General features: G+C 50.2%; 1 protein-coding gene across 1 annotated transcript in view; it reads left to right on the top strand.

Moving 5' to 3' along the window:
• HEATR1 (HEAT repeat containing 1) overlaps positions 1-20,765 on the top strand; it is a 171,667-nt gene that overhangs the window by 42,047 nt on the left and 108,855 nt on the right. Inside the window, exons 10-13 of the mRNA XM_088477396.1 lie at positions 750-860; positions 12,228-12,345; positions 13,153-13,260; positions 13,480-13,575. Of these exons, the coding sequence (XP_088333522.1) occupies positions 750-860; positions 12,228-12,345; positions 13,153-13,260; positions 13,480-13,575 (433 nt within the window). The remainder of the gene's footprint in view (positions 1-749; positions 861-12,227; positions 12,346-13,152; positions 13,261-13,479; positions 13,576-20,765) is intronic.

Here is a 20,765-nt window from a genome sequence, read left to right as displayed (position 1 = left end):
CGCATATTACAGTTTCGCCGGGTCCCGTTTTCACTGATTTCGAATTGAATACGGCAAAAAGCGGACACTCGCGCAATTCTTTATCGCATTGAAAACAGGCGAAGTAGGCTAAAAGTCCAGCAAGACTTTTCGGCGGGAATTGAATATGTCCCTAAGGTCATATTCCCGTACTTCTCACATGCTGGACTTGTCGCCTGTCTTCAATGGGGTGATCAGAAGACTTTTTTTAATGCAGTTTACCTTTGGGGGACTGTCCTAAGGGTGCAGTGGGGGTACCGCAGCTTTGCAACCCAATACCCCAATTTTGCACTTTTTTTCGACACCTATTCATAGGCGGAAATTTATCGCGGGTCCCAATGCAAGTTTCCATACCGGCGAAAAAGTATTTGGAATTGAGCCGGACGCTCTGACTCGGATCTCAGAAGGAGGCAATACATCATGTTTGACCATGAAAGATGGCGTTTTGCCTCATTCTATGAACTGAACTTAGCAGGAAGATCTGAACCAAAACCGAACTGCTCACCTCGAATATATATATTTATGCTCCTGAATTTTTAGGCATTAAACTCTCTTGTAGTTTTTAGTGTAACCATCTTAATATGCTTTGGTTTTGTTTTATTCTTTTTTAAGTAATTAAATGTTCAATTTTCATTTTAATAGCTTGATAAACCCCTGGTGCTTTTTTCTTCTTCTTTTTGTGCATTACGTTTGTTAATTCTGGTGGAATTTTCTATTTTATGTGAATATAGCACCTTCCTGCAGGAGTTCCTCACCTACGGAGAAGAACACACGGCTGACTCTGATGTAATGGCTAAGCTGGGCCAGAGTCTCCTTCCTCTCGTCAGACTTTTGGAAAGCAAGTATGTAAACCTAACTCTCTGCTCATTAATTTCAATTCATACACAATGAAAGTTTGCTTGGAGCGCTGTGTGAAGCAGACTTGTAGCTTTAGGGCATACTGACCCAGTTTAAATTCCCCATGCTCATATCATTACACACACATAGCCACAGTAACACTAGGGGCATTTTTACATTTGAGATTATGGATGATATGTGAGTTAATTTCAGCAATGTAATTAGTGTGCATTCATCAGCTTAAGAAGCTAAAAATATTCTGTGAGGCCCAAGTTCCAAAAAAGACGCATGTTGCTTAACTTGACCAGCAGGCGCTTCCCACAAGAAGCATCCGGCTCGGCACGCATGGGGTAGCAAATGTACCTGGAGAGAACAGTGCCTGGCTTATGGCAGCAGTAAATGGTAGAATTACAGTACTCAGTTCATACACAATAGAATATATGTCTCCACCAGATGTAAAATGTAAAGAGTCAGATGGTGGGCAAAACCTTAGAAGTGAGAAAAGAGGGAAAGATGAATAACAGACAAACTAAAGGCATGACATATATAAAGAAAAAATAACACCTCTCCTGAGCAGCATAAAGGCAAAATCCAGTTTTGCCACTAGGCCCAGGACCAGAGCTAGCACTGATAGAAAATACGTGGAATAATATATCTTTCTACTTCAGGGTCCATAGGGGGTCCACAGGGTTGACCTTGGGGTATAGCTGGATCTGGATCCATGGGCACCACGCAGTTAAAGCTTTAGCTGCTCCCAGGATGCACTTGGGTCCGTCCTCCTCTATACCCCGCCCCCGGCCACAGCACCTCAGTTTGAGTTGGTGCCCGGCCGGAGTCGGGTCACCTGCGCAGGGGGGCTGCAGGAGCAGCCCCCAAAAGCTTTCTATTTTTATTTTAAAAAAAAAAGAGCCTGTTAGTTTTTTATTTTAAAACAGAGGCTCTAGTGTGGCAGCGACGGGCTGTCTATGCAGACGCCCACGCTGCCGCTCTCCTTCCCCGCTGGCGCCGCGACGCCAGTACTGCACTGGGGATCGAGGCGGGAGGCCAGAGTCCGTACTAGCCGGACTCTGGGTCCCTCCCTGGACTGCTGCCGGAGTTGCCGGGGACAAGGTAAGCCGCGAGTCGCCGATTAGCGGCGGCTCGCGGGTATTGCCTGCACATGCAGTCCTTTGCCCCCGGTCCTAGGGGACAGACCGGGGGCCGCTAGCGGTGGCGGCGGGCTCCCCCTCTGAGGAGGAATAACCCGTGGGACCACTAGACCACCAGGGATATATGGCAAGCGGATTGCCGGCAAGCCCTGGGGTTAATATGCTAGCCAGGGGAGGAAGCCTTCCCTGTCAGCGGCTCCTCCCCTCAGCTCAGCGCGCCTTTCAGCACGGAGTCTGGCGTCGCTGAGCTGCAGTTACACGGCCACTCCTCCTCTGAGGTCTCTGGGGGCCATTTTCTACAAGTGGCAGCGCAGATCTTCAGGGAGCACGCGGACCGGTCCCCCTGTGTACCTCTCCCCTGATAAAGGACAGCGTACACAGCACTATAGCCCTCCCAGACACTGAATCTGGGCAGGTTGATTGTAGTGGAAAGGTGCAGTGAGTATATCTTCCTGCATGGTATGTGACTTTTGCTAGTGCTGCCTGTCTGTGCTTATTTTCTACTTACTGTCAGCTTATACCTATCCCTTTACTTCTCCTACAAGCCCTACAGGTGTGTGGGGGAGGGGCGTTTCTGCAGAACTCACCTATATAAATCACGTATTTGTGAGGTCCGTCACATACAGTTGTGTGCTACACAGTGCCGTATTGTGGGCTGTTGTTTAGCACACCGGTGAGTGCGTTTTCTTCTGCCCTGTTGCCAGATATATTTTTTGACTATATAATATATTCTGTCATGTCAGACGAGGAGGTTGAGCGCTCAGTGTCTCCGGTGTTGGCCTCCTGCGGAGGCTGTTCTGCAGGAGTAGATAGGAAGGATTTGTCACAGGATGGCCTGTGTAGTCGATGCCAGGTGGCTCCTGGCCCATCCAGACCTTCTCTGGCGCAGGAACCACCGTGGGCGATGTTTTCTCAAGTGCTGGTGTCTATTGCGGACCGTCTGTCGGTCCCGACTACTCTCCCTACTAGGGCGTTGCCCCAGCCGACCATCCCCCATTCCCCAGGTGTCCCGCAGTTATTGCGAAGTCCTCCTGGGTCTCAATCAGTAGGTCCCTATGCGGGGTTGCCTATGTATATACAGGCTTCCCCTGTGCCGCAGCAGCCTGTGGTACCTTTTCAGGCCCCTATGGCGACTCCTCCACCATGGGTGGATGTGCTCTCCAACTCCGTGCAAAATTTGGCGGCCGCTACCTCGGCTTTTCAGTCAATGTTGCAGACTGACATGCCTTCTAGGATTTCAAAACGCCCACTCATGACACGGGCTGCTCAGGTATCGGACTCAGAGGGTTCCTCAGATGATGGGGAGGTCCCTGATGACACTGACTCGGACGCCTCGGTCCAGGAAATGGATACCAAGTCGTCCATTAATGTGCGAGCACTAGTTAGGGCGGTGCGAGCTATTCTTCTTATAGAGGATGAGGCACCGGTTCCTAAGTCGAAGTTTCCTAGTTTCAAAAAAACTAAGGTGGCTTCTGCGGTGTTTCCCCTGTCGGATCAGTTGACGGATCATATGGCGGTAGCTTGGCAGGCGCCCAGTAAGAGATTCCTTCCTCAGAAGCGGTTGGCTTCTAATTACCCCTTCCCTGAGGCACATTGTAAAAAATGGGAAACTTCACCGGCGGTGGATTCCCATGTCACCCGTTTAACTCGGGGCGCCAACTTACCATTACCGTCGATATCCTCGTTGAAGGATCCCACGGACAGGAAAGTTGAGACTTGCTTAAAGTCTATTTACTCCCTCTCCGGGGCGGTGGCCCGACCGTCCATGGCCATCTCCTGGGTGGCCAAGGCCATTGAGGGGTGGGCCAATGCATTGGAAGATACCTTCCCGGACGACGCTCCGGATGTCCAGCGGGCGTTGTTGGGACAAATGAGGGACGCTGCTTCTTACATTGGAGAAGCTTCTTTAGATGCTAGTCTGCTGACCTCGCGGGTATCGGCTGCAGCGGTGTCTGCCCGCCGATCCTTATGGTTGCGGTCCTGGAGAGCGGACTCTGATTCAAAGAAAGGTCTGGAGGCCTTACCTTTCAATGGGGAATTACTATTTGGTCCGGACTTGGACAAAATTATGGACACCCTGGCTAAATCCAAGTCGGCCTTCCTCCCTTCGGCGGCACTGCCTGCTAAGGTTCGGAGTTCGGCTTTTCGTTCCTTTCGGGTTCAGGGTAAGGCGAAAGGTCAGTCCTTCCCGAGACAGTCTGCGAGTAAGACTGCCTCTAAACCCAAGAAGCAAGCCTGGAGTGCTCGGCGCCCTTCTTCCAAGCAGGAAGATAAACCTGCGGCCTGATGGGACGGGCCTCCCTCTGGGGGACCTCAGAGTGGGAGGCCGACTTCTTCTATTTGCCCAGTGCTGGCACAATACCACCACGGATGCCTGGGTTCGAGAAGTGGTCTCCCAGGGGTACGCCCTGTCTTTTCGGCACAGACCACCCCACCAGTTTTTCTGCACAAGTCCTTCTCAGGACAAGACCAAGGCGTTACAGGTTCAGGAGGCTATAGAGTCCTTGCTGAAAGCAGGGGTCATTGTTCCCGTTCCTCTATCACAACGAGGGACGGGATATTATTCGTCTCTGTTTCTGGTGCAGAAACCCAATGGTTCTCATCGCCCTATCCTCAACTTGAAGTCTCTGAACAAATTCCTCAGAGTTCCCAAGTTCAGGATGGAAACGTTACGTTCCATCATTCTGGCGATGGAACCGGGGGATTACATGGTGTCCCTGGACATCCAGGACGCCTACCTCCATGTTCCGATAGCATCTTCACACCAGCGGTATCTGAGGTTCGCTATCCTTCAACACCACTATCAGTTCCGGGCGCTACCCTTTGGTCTCTCCACGGCACCGAGGGTGTTCACGAAGATTATGGCGGTCATGGCCGCACATCTTCGGAACCAGAATGTACGGCTGCTGCCGTATCTGGACGACCTCCTGTTGCTGGCGAGCTCCCCGGAGGTACTGCTTCAACATCTCCACCTGACGATCGCTTGCCTGCAAGCACACGGGTGGTTGATAAATTGGAAAAAGTCCTCCCTGATTCCATCACAGCGGATGGTTCATTTGGGAGCCCTGCTGGATTCGCGTCAGCAAAGGATCTTCCTGACTCCGGAGAAGGTCGCCTCCCTACAGCTGCGGATACGCAGTTGCCGCCTGTCGGTCCATTCGGCTATGAGAGTTCTGGGGTCCATGGTGTCGACATTCGACATGGTGGAATTTGCCCAGTTCCATTCCCGGCCCCTGCAGGGGCTGATTCTATCAGAATGGAACGGGTTACCTCACCGGATCCGCTCTCAGGTGCTGGTGTTGTCTCCGGACGTTCAGCAATCTTTGGCTTGGTGGCTTCAGACAGCTCATCTGGTCGAGGGGCGCCCATTTTGGATCCCGGACTGGGTCCTGCTCACGACGGATGCCAGTCTCCGGGGTTGGGGGGCAGTGACCGGCTCTTTGTCGCTTCAGGGTCGTTGGTCAGCGGAAGAAGCACTTCTCCACATCAACATCCTGGAACTGCGGGCAGTATACAGGGCCCTGCAGTCGTCCGGCCCCGCTCTTCACGGAAGGGCGGTACAGGTGCAGTCCGACAACGCCACCACGGTGGCGTATATCAACCACCAAGGTGGAACTCGCAGTCAGGCAGCGATGTCGGAGGTGTCTCGTATCCTGACTTGGGCGGAGGGTCACATTCCAGCGATCTCGGCGGTCTTCATCCCCGGAGTCCTCAATTGGGTGGCGGACTTCCTCAGCCGTCACGACGTGCATCCCGGGGAATGGTCGCTTCACCCAGAGGTGTTTCAGCTACTCGTGGACAGGTGGGGACTGCCGGAGCTGGACTTGATGGCCTCCCGTCAAAATCACAAGTTGCCCGTTTACGGGTCAAGGACAAGAGACGCAGGCGCAAGTCTGGTGGACGCGCTGTCGGTGAAATGGACGTTTCACCTGGCGTATCTGTTTCCTCCGATATCCCTGCTTCCTCGGGTTCTGCGGAAATTCAAGCAGGACGGCGGCATGCTCGTGCTGGTAGCTCCGGCGTGGCCCAGACGTCCTTGGTACTCCGATCTCAGGAACCTCTCCATCGACGCTCCGTACCTTCTTCCTCAGCGTCAGGACCTGTTGTCTCAGGGGCCCTGCCTTTACCCGGATCTGGGTCGGCTGTCTTTGACGGCGTGACTCTTGAGACAGCCGTCTTGAGGTCTCGGGGCTTCTCCAGTTCGGTTATTGGTACCATGCTCAGGGCACGCAAGCCTGCTTCAGCACGGATTTATCACAGAGTGTGGCACACTTACTTTCAGTGGTGTGAGTCCAGACATTATGATCCTCAGGTGTTCCGAGTTTCTAGGATCTTGGAATTTCTTCAGTCAGGATTGGATCTCGGCTTACGCCTTGCATCTCTGAAGGTTCATGTGTCCGCCTTGTCCGTGTGGTTTTAACGGCGGATTGCAATACTACCAGACGTTCACACCTTTTTCCAAGGTGTTCTCAGGATCCAGCCTCCCTTTGTGCCTCCTGTGGCTCCTTGGGACTTGGCGGTGGTGCTACGGGTCCTGCAGGGTCCTCCGTTTGAGCCTCTTGAGGTGGTGGAGCTCAAGTGGCTGACATTTAAGACGGTTTTTCTCCTGGCAATTGCTTCGGCCAGGAGGGTGTCTGAATTGGGGGCGCTTTCCTGTTGCCCTCCTTTCCTGATTTTTCACCAGGACAGAGCGGTGCTCCGCACTCGTCCTGAGTTTTTGCCCAAAGTGGTCTCGAAGTTCCACATTAATCAGGAACTTGTTGTGCCAGCTTTTCAGTACCCTGATCTTTCAGCTGGTGAGACTTCCTTAGATGTGGTCCGGGCGCTTAGAATTTATGTAGACCGGACGGCTTCGGTTAGGAAGTCTGATTCCTTGTTTATCCTCTTTGGTTTTCACAAGAGGGGTTGGCCTGCCAACAAACAAACGTTAGCCCGTTGGCTTCGTTCCGTTATTTGTGAGGCTTATGCACAGGAGGGCTTACCTGTGCCAGCCTCTGTTAAGGCTCATTCCACTCGTTCTGTGGGTCCCTCTTGGGCTGCTAGACGTGGCGCTTCTGCTGTTCAGCTGTGTAAGGCGGCCACTTGGTCTTCAATTCAAACGTTTTTGAGGTTCTATGCGTTTGACACCTTCGCCTCTCAGGATGCATCCTTTGGGCGCCGGGTACTCCTTTCAGCACAGGAGCGTCCCCGCCCTTAGTTGTACTGCTTTGGGACATCCCCAAGGTCAACCCTGTGGACCCCCTATGGACCCTGAAGTAGAAAACAAGAGATATGGTAAGAACTTACCTTTGTTATGTCTGTTTCTACGAAGTCCATAGGGTCCACAGGGCGCCCGCCCTGACGCACCTGGCTTCAAATGGGCTGTGTGGCTGGTCACCGGTTTTCCGTCTCCCATTTCTGTGAGTATGGTTTCTTGTGTGTTCCAGTCTTCCTTCTCTCTGTTTAGTCTCCTCCTCCGGCCTTGGCTGCTTACCAACTGAGGTGCTGTGGCCGGGGGCGGGGTATAGAGGAGGACGGACCCAAGTGCATCCTGGGAGCAGCTAAAGCTTTAACTGCGTGGTGCCCATGGATCCAGATCCAGCTATACCCCAAGGTCAACCCTGTGGACCCTATGGACTTCGTAGAAACAGAGATAACAAAGGTAAGTTCTTACCATATCTCTTGTTTTTCATAATGACAAACTTGTGATAAACCAAAAATACCCTAAAGAAAGAGAACTCTTATCGAAAATGGTAGCTAACGAACCCTAGTGCAAATAATTGAATGTGTAGTAGAGAATGGGGAACTGACACATCTAACAAAAAGGGGGGAGGAGGAACGATGAACATCACAGGACTGCTAAGAGGAGAGAAAACAATGTCATTAATAAAAAGTCCTGAAGAACCAATAAGAGGTAACACAATAAATGGATAATAGAGCAAGGCCACAAGGGAGTCTCTGTGTATGGGTCAAGATACCAGACTCTTGGAGAGACCAGACAAAGACCCAATCTCAGAGGACCAAGAATTATAGACACCTCCTCAGACAGGGACCCCTAAAGTGCTTCAACTTCCATGGAGTCGCAGTTAAGGCATAGTTCATGTGGGTGAACCATACATCACACAGTCACTAAAACTGACCGAATTGAGGCATTGACCTCGAGTTCCAGGCCCATCGACTTGAGAGACTGTAGAGCAGGGATGGGGAACCTTTTTTCTGCTGAGGCCCATTTTGATATATATAACATTATTTGCGGGCCTGGTGCAATCCACGCCCCCTCCTTGTGATGTCACACGGGAATGGGGCCACAATCGCCAGTAATTACAGCAATGCCTGGAGCATCCTGGGGATGCTCCAGGGAGCTGTATGGGCAGCAGTGTGACCATCTGAAGCGTTCTAAGGATGCTCCAGGCATCACTGCTGCATAAATTCTGTCTGCAGGGTGCCATTATAGGCACACTGCTAGCCAGATGAGGCTAGCAGAAGAAAGCTCTGAGGACCAGATCAAATTATTCCGGGGCCTTATGAGGCCCCCAGGCCTGAGATTCCCCATCCCTGCTGTAGAGGATGGAGAAGTTGAGTGGTGACGTCTCCGAGATCTAGGAGAGGCTCCCCACAGTCTGAAAACAGGCTATCTTGGGAGGAGACGTGTCTGAAGAGCCTGCCACTCTGTAACCTGAACCTGGGCATTGTCCAGAGCTGAGCAGAAGGAGATAATATCCTCGGGAACACGTAAAGCTTTACCTCCGTTAGTAGCAGCGAGGCCAAAATGATAACCCCATTGATACTTGATGTTGAGGAAGCATAGGTATTCAGGGGTTTCAACTGATGCCTCGTTTTGGACGGTGTGCCAGGAAAGTTCTTGGAATACCTGGATCCGGATAATGGTCGAATTCCAGAACCTGTGTGAAGCAGTGCAGACGGCAGATCACATCCCTTGGACATTCAGATTGACGCCCACTGGGGCGTAGTGCCCTATGGGCTCTATCGAAGACAATGTATTCGTTATGATCATGACCTAGGATCTCATTAAATAGCTTAGCAACGACATCCTGTAGGCCCTGGTGTGGTAAATCTTTGCCACAAACCCTCAGATTGTTGCGACGTCCTCTAATACCCAGGTCATCTAAACTGTCTGGTAGACTCTGTATCTCCACAGCCCGCTCCTTCATAGCCTCAGCGAGGCCGTGCTGAAAATCATCAGTTGCCTATCCACATTCTTCCAAAGTGGTGATATGGGACCCCAAATGTGTTAGCTACATCTTAAACATAGTGACCTCAGAGTGTGCCACTTAGTTTACTCTCCAAAGATTCAAAGTCCACTTTGGTAGGTAATTCCGCTTTAGTAGGGTGGGATTTAAGAATATGGAGGACTCGCTGGTACACATGCCCAAGAAGAGCAATGTGATATCCAGAGTGCTCTCCCAACCTAATTGGGATCTCTGAGATTAAAGAGTGGGCTGGTGAGGTAGGTCCCGATGAAGCGTACATGGTGTATTCTCTGGGGGAGTGGAGAAAGTGCCGTAGAACCGTACAGGGCGACTTCTCAGTGGTTTGGGGGACACCTTTCAACCCTCGTCGCCGACTCATGATAAGATATCACTACTGCGGAGATACGAATTTGTAGTACAAATGCGGAGATAATATTCTGAACTTAAAGCATACAGGAGAGCCGTCACGATACACTAGTCTAACATGATGGCACACTCCACACAGAAGGAGAAAATAAAGACTATAGCTGTCTATATCCGGATCAACGGGCAGAGTAAGTGACACTGGTCGACAAATCCTATACTAGGGCTTTAGAATTCAGCAGGGTATATGGAGAAGAGCATTTGTCACATGATGATTCAAGTATGCCGGTTGCCCCTACCCACCACTCCCCATAGAAGCATTAGAAAGCCATTGGGGAAACAGACGTGCAAGTGTAGTATTTACATGATATAGGAAAACCATGTCTTCTGCAAGTACAGCAGCTTGCCACAAGATGGCGCTATAGAATCAAATATGATCACATACTGTCCAAGCACTCCTCAGCCTGATATGATAAATGATACTAAAAAAGGCAGATGGTAGCCCACAATTTAAACAATGTGTCAGATAGAGCTCCAGTAACCAGAATTGGGAGAGGGGGGAGAGTGTGAGGAGTAATATAGGAGGAAAGTGGAAATGTAACTTGAGGAAGTGTTCCTTAGAAAGGGTCAAATAAAGCCACTATCCCCAATTAGAAGTCCCCCTAGGTGGCTATCAAATCCCTTATTCCACTACCAGTGGACTACAAAAGGTCGGCACCAGTGAAATACTACAATGTAAAACGGTGTGGGAGCGTCTGGATAATAATTACTCACTGTCCCTATGGTGAGGAGGTGCCCATAGAGGGTAATCTTACAGACAGGAGGTGCAGACACTGCAAGCCAGATGGGCTGCTTCACTCCAGCCCCAGTGGTGAGGACCAGCATGGATGGCATCACAAGGATCAGCCCCACAGAGAACCGGAGAGCAAGGTGAGTGCAGCAGAGAGGCCAGGCAGCTATGTGCTATGAGCGCCGGTCTCCAACACTCTGGATCCCTCCACCGGATCCGTCTTTAATCGCATCAAAGGGGCAGACTGGCGCACCCGCAAGACCACAGGAGGTGGTCCCCAGCTCCGCGGACCTAGTCCCCCAGCAACCACAGGCAAATAAATGCCCCTAGAACCTGCGAGACCGCCAGAGATGGTGCTAACAAGAGGGCATTCCCGGGAGCTCACTTGAGACATAGCTTTCCCCGATGGCTGCCAGGCCACCCCTCAGCACCATTTATTTTTTAAATGCAGGGTCCCTGAGACTCACATCATTTTTGTCTCATTGCATTCACTGCTGGACTGTGTTAGATAGTAATTAATAGTCACATTTACCATTAAATATTACAGGTAGAACAAAAGTATAAATTTTCAGGAGAACGAAGATTAAATTCGAAAATAATAGAATAATTGTTCTCAGTGTATCTCTTGGGATCTAACTGAAATATAAGGTATTAGTGTTGTGCCATACCTATGCCGAGCAAAATAATGGTTACAGTGGTGACATTGACCCTATCTGGCTACACAAAAGTACTGCACGTCCTAAAAAGCAGCAGTAACTAAATGTACATACCAGGGTTGAAAAAAAAAGATATATATTTTTTTTGTTTAAACGTTTTCTTTATTTTTTTCTTTTCTTGCATTAATGTTTTCAGAAAATAAAATTAGAAACCTTATCAGTCATGTTTTAACCAATAACTTATTAACAATCCAAAATTATTAGGATTTTTTTTTCTCATCAAAAGAGACCCAGACTAATTAATATGCTAATGATTGCTATCACAATGCCGTTGCACTGCCAGCATAGCGACACCCACTGCCTTCTACTACCGCTCTCTTACATCCGTAATAACTTGCAAACCTCCATAAACCTTGGTAAGAATGAGTACAATCTGCCCTTCATGCAGAATTACACCCTGACTTTACTTAGAAATTGCCAACTTCGTTGTACGCAATGAGTACTCATGCTGCGTATGCAATCGCATTGGCTAATTTATGCACGCTCATGCAATGGTGTTCAAACGGTCAGACACGCCTGCATTTCTACGACCACCACCCCTCATTACCACCCCCAAACGCTCACTGTCTGTCAATCACTGTGCGATGGCTTTGAGTGGTCTCCATGATCACAGTGCGATCACAGTGATGTCTACGCGCACTCCGATACATGCGCAGTATGCAACAAACGGCCGTCTGCCTACACTTTAGCAAAAGCGATCCTTAAAGGAGATTAAACCATAAGGTGTATTGCCTATTTAATGCGTTGGTGGTGTTTACCCTTAAAGATTGAGAAGGTTAATTGTGGTTTTCTTCTGTTCTATAGGATTGTTAGGGGAGGAGTTTATGGAGTCTTAGCTGATGCCAGGCAGATTTAGTACCGCTCTGATCTGGCTTACCCTCCATATTTCTCTGTTGTGTGTGAATTTACTGTATTTGTTCAGGTCACTCAAAGGAAGGCCACAAACAACAAGAATGTTGAATAAAACCGGGGGGATTCCCTTATAATAATAGTCTTTTTTCTTTTCTTTTTTTTAAGTCACAGTGCCGTGACTGTAGTCACAGCATATTAAAAAGAAAAAATTTCTTTATACCAGCCAATCATGGTAAATACCATAACAATCAAATATGTATTTGTTTTTTCTTATAAAATTTTGAACAGCTGCAACTTTATTTGATTATTGCAGATACCCTGAAGCTCTGGATTTTGTGTTGGAGAAGGAGTTGAAGAACGTTTCAGATGAGCAGAAGCAAACCTTGTTCCATCAGTTTATCGCACTTACCACCAGTGGGGGGAAACACGAGGTATTCCAATCCTTTCACTACTGATAGTATAGGGTTCTGCAGCAGACTGTCCAGTGTCACGCAAAACAGAATTAATTTTTATAAAGAATAAATGTGGCATACACATTGCACCTACCTACACATCACTCCACAGCTGTCTGTAGCCCTGATATCACTCAGCTTGGTGTGGTATAGATGGTCTCTAATACCCAATCAAATGCGAAGTCCAAACTAAGTGGTTAAGCTGGCCATCCACTATACAATTTTCTGCCAGATATCTGACCAATCTAACTGGTTGGAATGAAAACCTGGTAATGTATGGGAGCAAATGACAGTCGATCATATGGTTTTAAACACTGAAAAAAAGGACAAAAAAAGTAGTTCAAATTGGTTCAATTCGTGTGTTTTAACCAATTTATCTGAACAACCATTTTTGGCTATTTTCCAGTGTTTGTGAACAAATGGACAATTGTCATTTGCTCCCATACATTACCAGGTTTTCATTCCAACCAGCCAGATTGGACAGATATCTGACAGAAACTTGTATAGTGGATACGCAGCTTTAGACTTGAATGTTAGAAAAAAAAAGTAGACTTGAAATGATCATTTAACAATTGTAACAAGTATTACCCAGCAATCAGTGGGAGAATTACATAAAATGCTCTGTTCACATCTCTACATACTAACCTGCCCCAATGGCTAATTCGTTCATACCACATCACTCAGGCGTCTCCCAAGCGCATCTGTTGTTACCCCAGTGCAAATTGTCCTGCCATACAGTTCTATGCACTTACGAGAATATGTAATCGTTTTGTTACACTATTGCAGTTATTGGAACAATGCGATACGTCGCTCCTGCTCAGCTTGAATCACCCACAGCCGGCTGTGAGACAGCTAGCTTTGGTACACTTGAAGGACATCATTGAAAAATCTCAGGTGAGTAGCTGTTACCTTTTCTGTTATTTGGTTTAGGTTATAGAGCTCCTAGTAAAATCTAGAGAATATATATAAATTAATTTCTGATTTATATTTTCATTTGCATGATCAGATTAGAAAATTCTATTTCTCAGCTTTGTATAAAAAATGTTTGTGTGAATATTTCTTTCTCTGAGTCACTAGTCCTTTTCTGTCTTTCCCTTTCACTCCATATTACAGGCTGGCTTTGATGAATCTTTTATTAAGGAAGCTATTGTAGCCCGTCTTATGGATGACAATGTTGAAGTGCTATTGTCTGCTTTGCACTCATTTAAGGTCAGTCATTTATCTTTTATTAGAAATGCTATCTCTGTTGTCTACTGCTGTTTCCTTTTCTCCATTGAATAAGAATTAAGTAGATTTAATTTCACAGTATAAGAAATTTGAAGTTGTCACGTGTCAGTGTCTTCCTCCAGTATTTACACACTGCACAGGGCAGAATGGTCCAACATTGAAAACTAGTAACTTGAAATAAATGACTTGAAATGCAGTTTTGTTTTCTATTTTGAGCTTTGTATTTTAGTTGTTCTCTGTTAGAATCATATTCTTTTAACAACTCCTCTGTCTGATGTTCTGATTATTTGATTATTCTTCTAACAACTCATCTCTTTGATGGCCTATAGCTCTTTTTTTATGAGTATATTAAGAGTTTATTTAAAATATTCTAATAAATGATTTCAATTTAAATAAACTCAGCTGGCAAAAACGTTACTGCCACTAATGGAGAGCACATGAATTGCCTACTACGCAAAACCCACTGATTCCTTCCACCTTACTAATAACTCTATTATACTGTAACTATTTCTTACATGAACATTTTAGTATTTGTTTATATCTCACCCATTTCTACTTCAGGGTCCATAGGGGGTCCACAGGGTTGACCTTGGGGTTATAGCTGGAACAGGATCCATGGGCACCACACAGTTAAGCTTTTAGCTCCCAGGATGCACTTGGGTCCTCCTCTATACCCCGCCCCCGAGCCACAGGCACCTCAGTGTAAGCTGGTGCCCGGCCGGAGTCGGTCACCGCGCAGGGGGGCTGCAGGAGCAGCCCCCAGAAGCTTTTTATTTTAAGTTAGATTTTATTTATTTTTAATCTATTTTTACTACAGACGGCAGCGAAGGGCTGTCTGTACAGACGCCCACGCTGCCGCTCTGATCCCCGACTGGCGCCGCGACGCCAGTACTGATCTGGGGATCGCGGCGGGAGGACAGAGTCCGTACTAGCCGGACTCTGTCTACCTCCCAGGACTGCTGCCGGAGTCGCCGGGGATTCAGGTAAGCCGCGCGTCGCTGGCTAGCGGCGGCGCGCGGAATGCCTTAAATGCAGTCCTTTAGCCTCCGGTCCGGGGGACAGACCGGAGGCTGCTGGCAGTGGCGGCGGGCCCCCCCATAACCCGTGGGACCACTAGACCACCAGGGATAACCGGCAAGCGGGAAGCCAGCATCCCTGGGGTTAATGGCCAGCCAGGGGAGGAAGCCTTCCCTGTCACCGGCTCCTCCCCTCAGCTCAGCGCGCCTTTCAGCACGCAGTCTGGCGTCGCTGAGCTGCAGATTCCTCGGCCACTCCTCCTCTGAGGTCTCCAGCGGCCATTTTCCCAGTGGCAGCGCAGATCTCAGGGAGCACGCGGACCGGTCCCCCTGTGTACCTCTCCCCTGATTAAGGACAGCGTACACAGCACTATAGCCCTCCCAGACACTGAATCTGGGCAGGTTGATTGTAGTGTAAAGGTGCAGTGAGTATATCTTCCTGCATGGTATGTGACTTTTTGCTAGTGCTGCCTGTCTGTGCTTATTTTCCGCTTACTGTCAGCTTATACCTATCCCTTTACTTCTCCTACAAGCCCTGCAGGTGTGTGGGGGAGGGGCGTTTCTACTGACCTCACTTATATAGATCACGTATTTGTGAGGTCCGTCACATACAGTTGTGTGCTACTCAGTGCCATATTGTGGGCTGTTGTTCAGCACACCGGTGAGTGCGTTTTACTTCTACCCTGGTGCCAGATATATAATATATTCTGTCATGTCAGACGAGGAGGTTGAGCGCTCAGTGGCTCCGGTGTTGGCCTCCTGCGGACGCTGTTCTGCAGGAGTAGATAGGGAGGATTTGTCACAGGATGGCCTGTGTAGTCGATGCCAGGTGGCTCCTGGTCCATCCAGACCTTCTCTGGCGCAGGAACCACCGTGGGCGATGTTTTCTCAAGTGCTGGTGTCTATTGCGGACCGTCTGTCGGTCCCGACTGCTCTCCCTACTAGGGTGTTGCCCCAGCCGACCATCCCCCATTCCCCGGGTGTCCCGCAGTTATTGCGGAGTCCTCCTGGGTCTCAGTCGGTGGGTCCCTATGCGGGGTTGCCTATGTATATACAGGCTTCCCCTGTGCCGCAGCAGCCTGTGGTACCTTTTCAGGCCCCTATGGCGACGCCTCCACCATGGGTGGATGTGCTCTCCAACTCCGTGCAAAATTTGGCGGCCGCTTCCTCGGCTTTTCAGTCAATGTTGCAGACTGACATGCCTTCTAGGATTTCTAAACGCCCACTCATGACACGGGCTGCTCAGGTATCGGACTCAGAGGGTTCCTCAGATGATGGGGAGGTCCCTGATGACACTGACTCGGACGCCTCGGTCCAGGAAATGGATACCAAGTCGTCCATTAATGTGCGAGCACTAGTTAGGGCGGTGCGAGCTATTCTTCTTATAGAGGATGAGGCACCGGTTCCTAGGTCGAAGTTTCCTAGTTTCAAAAAAACTAAGGTGGCTTCTGCGGTGTTTCCCCTGTCGGATCAGTTGACGGATCATATGGCGGTAGCTTGGCAGGCGCCCAGTAAGAGATTCCTTCCTCAGAAGCGGTTGGCTTCTAATTACCCCTTCCCTGAGGCACATTGTAAAAAATGGGAAACTCCACCGGCGGTGGATTCCCATGTCACCCGTTTAACTCGGGGCGCAACCTTACCATTACCGTCGATATCCTCGCTGAAGGATCCCACGGACAGGAAAGTTGAGACTTGCTTAAAGTCTATTTACTCCCTCTCCGGGGCGGTGGCCCGACCGTCCATGGCCATTTCCTGGGTGGCCAAGGCCATTGAGGGGTGGGCCAATGCATTGGAAGATACCTTCCCGGACGACGCTCCGGATGTCCAGCGGGCGTTGTTGGGACAAATGAGGGACGCCGCTTCTTACATTGGAGAAGCTTCTTTAGATGCTAGTCTGCTGACCTCGCGGGTATCGGCTGCAGCGGTGTCTGCCCGCCGATCCTTATGGTTGCGGTCCTGGAGAGCGGACTCTGATTCAAAGAAAGGTCTGGAGGCCTTACCTTTCAATGGGGAATTACTATTTGGTCCGGACTTGGACAAAATAGTGGACACCCTGGCTAAATCCAAGTCGGCCTTCCTCCCTTCGGCGGCACTGCCTGCTAAGGTTCGGAGTTCGGCTTTTCGTTCCTTTCGGGTTCAGGGTAAGGCGAAAGGTCAGTCCTTCCCGAGACAGTCTGCGAGTAAGACGGCCTCTAAACCCAAGAAGCAAGCCTGGAGTGCTCGGCGCCCTTCTTCCAAGCAGGAAGATAAACCTGCGGCCTGATGGGACGGGCCTCCCTCTGGGGGACCTCAGAGTGGGAGGCCGACTTCTTCTATTTGCCCAGTGCTGGCACAATACCACCACGGATGCCTGGGTTCCAGAAGTGGTCTCCCAGGGGTACGCCCTGTCTTTTCGGCACAGACCACCCCACCAGTTTTTCTGCACAAGTCCTTCTCAGAACAAGACCAAGGCGTTACAGGTTCAGGAGGCTATAGAGTCCTTGCTGAAAGCAGGGGTCATTGTTCCCGTTCCTCTATCACAACGAGGGACGGGGTATTATTCGTCTCTGTTTCTGGTGCAGAAACCCAATGGTTCTCATCGCCCTATCCTCAACTTGAAGTCTCTGAACAAATTCCTCAGAGTTCCCAAGTTCAGGATGGAAACGTTACGTTCCATCATTCTGGCGATGGAACCGGGGGATTACATGGTGTCCCTGGACATCCAGGACGCCTACCTCCATGTTCCGATAGCATCTTCACACCAGCGGTATCTGAGGTTCGCTATCCTTCAACACCACTATCAGTTCCGGGCGCTACCCTTTGGTCTCTCCACGGCACCGAGGGTGTTCACGAAGATTATGGCGGTCATGGCCGCACATCTTCGGAACCAGAATGTACGGCTGCTGCCGTACCTGGACAACCTCCTGTTGCTGGCGAGCTCCCCGGAGGTACTGCTTCAACATCTCCACCTGACGATCGCTTGCCTGCAAGCACACGGGTGGTTGATAAATTGGAAAAAGTCCTCTCTGATTCCATCACAGCGGATGGTTCATTTGGGAGCCCTGCTGGATTCGCGTCAGCAAAGGATCTTCCTGACTCCGGAGAAGGTCGCCTCACTACAGCTGCGGATACGCAGTTGCCTGAGCCGTTGCCGCCTGTCGGTCCATTCGGCTATGAGAGTTCTGGGGTCCATGGTGTCGACATTCGACATGGTGGAATTTGCCCAGTTCCATTCCCGGCCCCTGCAGGGGCTGATTCTATCAGAATGGAACGGGTTACCTCACCGGATCCGCTCTCAGGTGCTGGTGTTGTCTCCGGACGTTCGGCTATCTTTGGCTTGGTGGCTTCAGACAGCTCATCTGGTCGAGGGGCGCCCATTTTGGATCCCGGACTGGGTCCTGCTCACGACGGATGCCAGTCTCCGGGGTTGGGGGGCTGTGACCGGCTCTTTGTCGCTTCAGGGTCGTTGGTCAGCGGAAGAAGCACTTCTCCCCATCAACATCCTGGAACTGCGGGCAGTATACAAGGCCCTGCAGTCGTCCGGCCCCGCTCTTCACGGAAGGGCGGTACAGGTGCAGTCCGACAACGCCACCACGGTGGCGTATATCAATCACCAAGGCGGAACTCGCAGTCAGGCAGCGATGTCGGAGGTGTCTCGTATCCTGTCTTGGGCGGAGGGTCACATTCCAGCGATCTCGGCGGTCTTCATCCCCGGAGTCCTCAATTGGGAGGCGGACTTCCTCAGCCGTCACGACGTGCATCCCGGGGAATGGTCGCTTCACCCAGAGGTGTTTCAGCTACTCGTGGACAGGTGGGGACTGCCGGAGCTGGACTTGATGGCCTCCCGTCACAATCACAAGTTGGCCGTTTACGGGTCAAGGACAAGAGACGCAGGTGCAAGTCTGGTGGACGCGCTGTCGGTGACATGGACGTTTCACCTGGCGTATCTGTTTCCTCCGATATCCCTGCTTCCTCGGGTTCTGCGGAAATTCAAGCAGGACGGCGGCATGCTCGTGCTGGTAGCTCCGGCGTGGCCCAGACGTCCTTGGTACTCCGATCTGAGGAGCCTCTCCATCGACGCTCCGTACCTTCTTCCTCAACGTCGGGACCTGTTGTCTCAGGGGCCCTGCCTTTACCCGGATCTGGGTCGGCTGTCTTTGACGGCGTGGCTCTTGAGACAGCCGTCTTGAGGTCTCGGGGCTTCTCCAGTTCGGTTATTGGTACGATGCTCAGGGCACGCAAGCCTGCTTCAGCACGGATTTATCACAGAGTGTGGCACACTTACTTTCAGTGGTGTGAGTCCAGACTTTATGATCCTCAGGTGTTCCGAGTTTCTAGGATCTTGGAATTTCTTCAGTCAGGATTGGATCTCGGCTTACGCCTTGCATCTCTGAAGGTTCATGTGTCCGCCTTGTCCGTGTGGTTTCAACGGCGGATTGCAATACTACCAGACGTTCACACCTTTTTCCAAGGTGTTCTCAGGATCCAGCCTCCCTTTGTGCCTCCTGTGGCTCCTTGGGACTTGGCGGTGGTGCTACGGGTCCTGCAGGGTCCTCCATTTGAGCCTCTTGAGGCGGTGGAGCTCAAGTGGCTGACATTTAAGACGGTTTTTCTCCTGGCAATTGCTTCGGCCAGGAGGGTGTCTGAATTGGGGGCGCTTTCCTGTCGCCCTCCTTTCCTGATTTTTCACCAGGACAGAGCGGTGCTCCGCACTCGTCCTGAGTTTTTGCCCAAAGTGGTCTCGAAGTTCCATATTAATCAGGAACTTGTTGTGCCAGCTTTTCAGTCCCCTGATCTTTCAGCTGGTGAGACTTCCTTAGATGTGGTCCGGGCGCTTAGAATTTATGTAGACCGGACGGCTTCGGTTAGGAAGTCTGATTCCTTGTTTATCCTCTTTGGTTTTCACAAGAGGGGTTGGCCTGCCAACAAACAAACGTTAGCCCGTTGGCTTCGTTCCGTTATTTGTGAGGCTTATGCACAGGAGGGCTTACCTGTGCCAGCCTCTGTTAAGGCTCATTCCACTCGTTCTGTGGGTCCCTCTTGGGCTGCTAGACGTGGCGCTTCTGCTGTTCAGCTGTGTAGGGCGGCCACTTGGTCTTCAATTCAAACGTTTTTGAGGTTCTATGCGTTTGACACCTTTGCCTCTCAGGATGCATCCTTTGGGCGCCGGGTACTCCTTTCAGCACAGGAGCGTCCCCGCCCTTAGTTGTACTGCTTTGGGACATCCCCAAGGTCAACCCTGTGGACCCCCTATGGACCCTGAAGTAGAAAACAAGAGATATGGTAAGAACTTACCTTTGTTATGTCTGTTTCTACGAAGTCCATAGGGTCCACAGGGCGCCCGCCCTGACGCACCTGGCTTCAAATGGGCTGTGTGGCTGGTCACCGGTTTTCCGTCTCCTATTGCTGTGAGTATGGTTTCTTGTGTGTTCCAGTCTTCCTTCTCTCTGTTCCATATTCTCCTCCGGCCTAGGCTGCTTACCAACTGAGGTGCCTGTGGCTCGGGGGCGGGGTATAGAGGAGGACCCAAGTGCATCCTGGGAGCTAAAAGCTTAACTGTGTGGTGCCCATGGATCCTGTTCCAGCTATAACCCCAAGGTCAACCCTGTGGACCCTATGGACTTCGTAGAAACAGAGATAACAAAGGTAAGTTCTTACCATATCTCTTGTTTTCTTTACCCCTGACCCTAACCTTCCGATGTTACAAAATAAATTACCTGCTGGTAGACATGGTTCAACTGAGGAGTCTATTGAAATTTTAGCATGTTTAATAATTTGGTGCAATGTTGCATCTTGCAGTTGTAGTGTAGGTTTCTCTTTAATGCCATGGGGGACACAGGAGATCTTGGGTATAGGTGGAGCTCGCGGAGCCTGGGCACCTAAGAGTTACGTTTGAAGCAGCACAGGCTCCTCCTCCCCTATATCCCACCCCCTACCTCATGCAGCCAGTATTACTTTGGTCCCTAACAAAGCTGGGCAGGTTTTTTTAGCTGCTCCTGCAGCTGCTTAAGTTTATTATTTTCTTTTCTTTTTTTTACTTTTCGCTGAGTGGCCTGCGGCGCTGCTGCAGACGCAGCGCTCACGCTGGCTGCTCCATCTCCTTGCTCTGGTGGGCGGCGCACTGGCTTCTGTGTCAGTGACACCGGCCGGTCACCGGAGACCAGACAGGCTATACTA

Source organism: Taudactylus pleione, unplaced genomic scaffold, assembly GCF_031769625.1.
Source record: "Taudactylus pleione unplaced genomic scaffold, aTauple2 ptg000201l, whole genome shotgun sequence".
NCBI classification, from domain to species: domain Eukaryota; kingdom Metazoa; phylum Chordata; class Amphibia; order Anura; family Myobatrachidae; genus Taudactylus; species Taudactylus pleione.
This window is presented reverse-complemented; position numbering and strand designations above follow the sequence as displayed.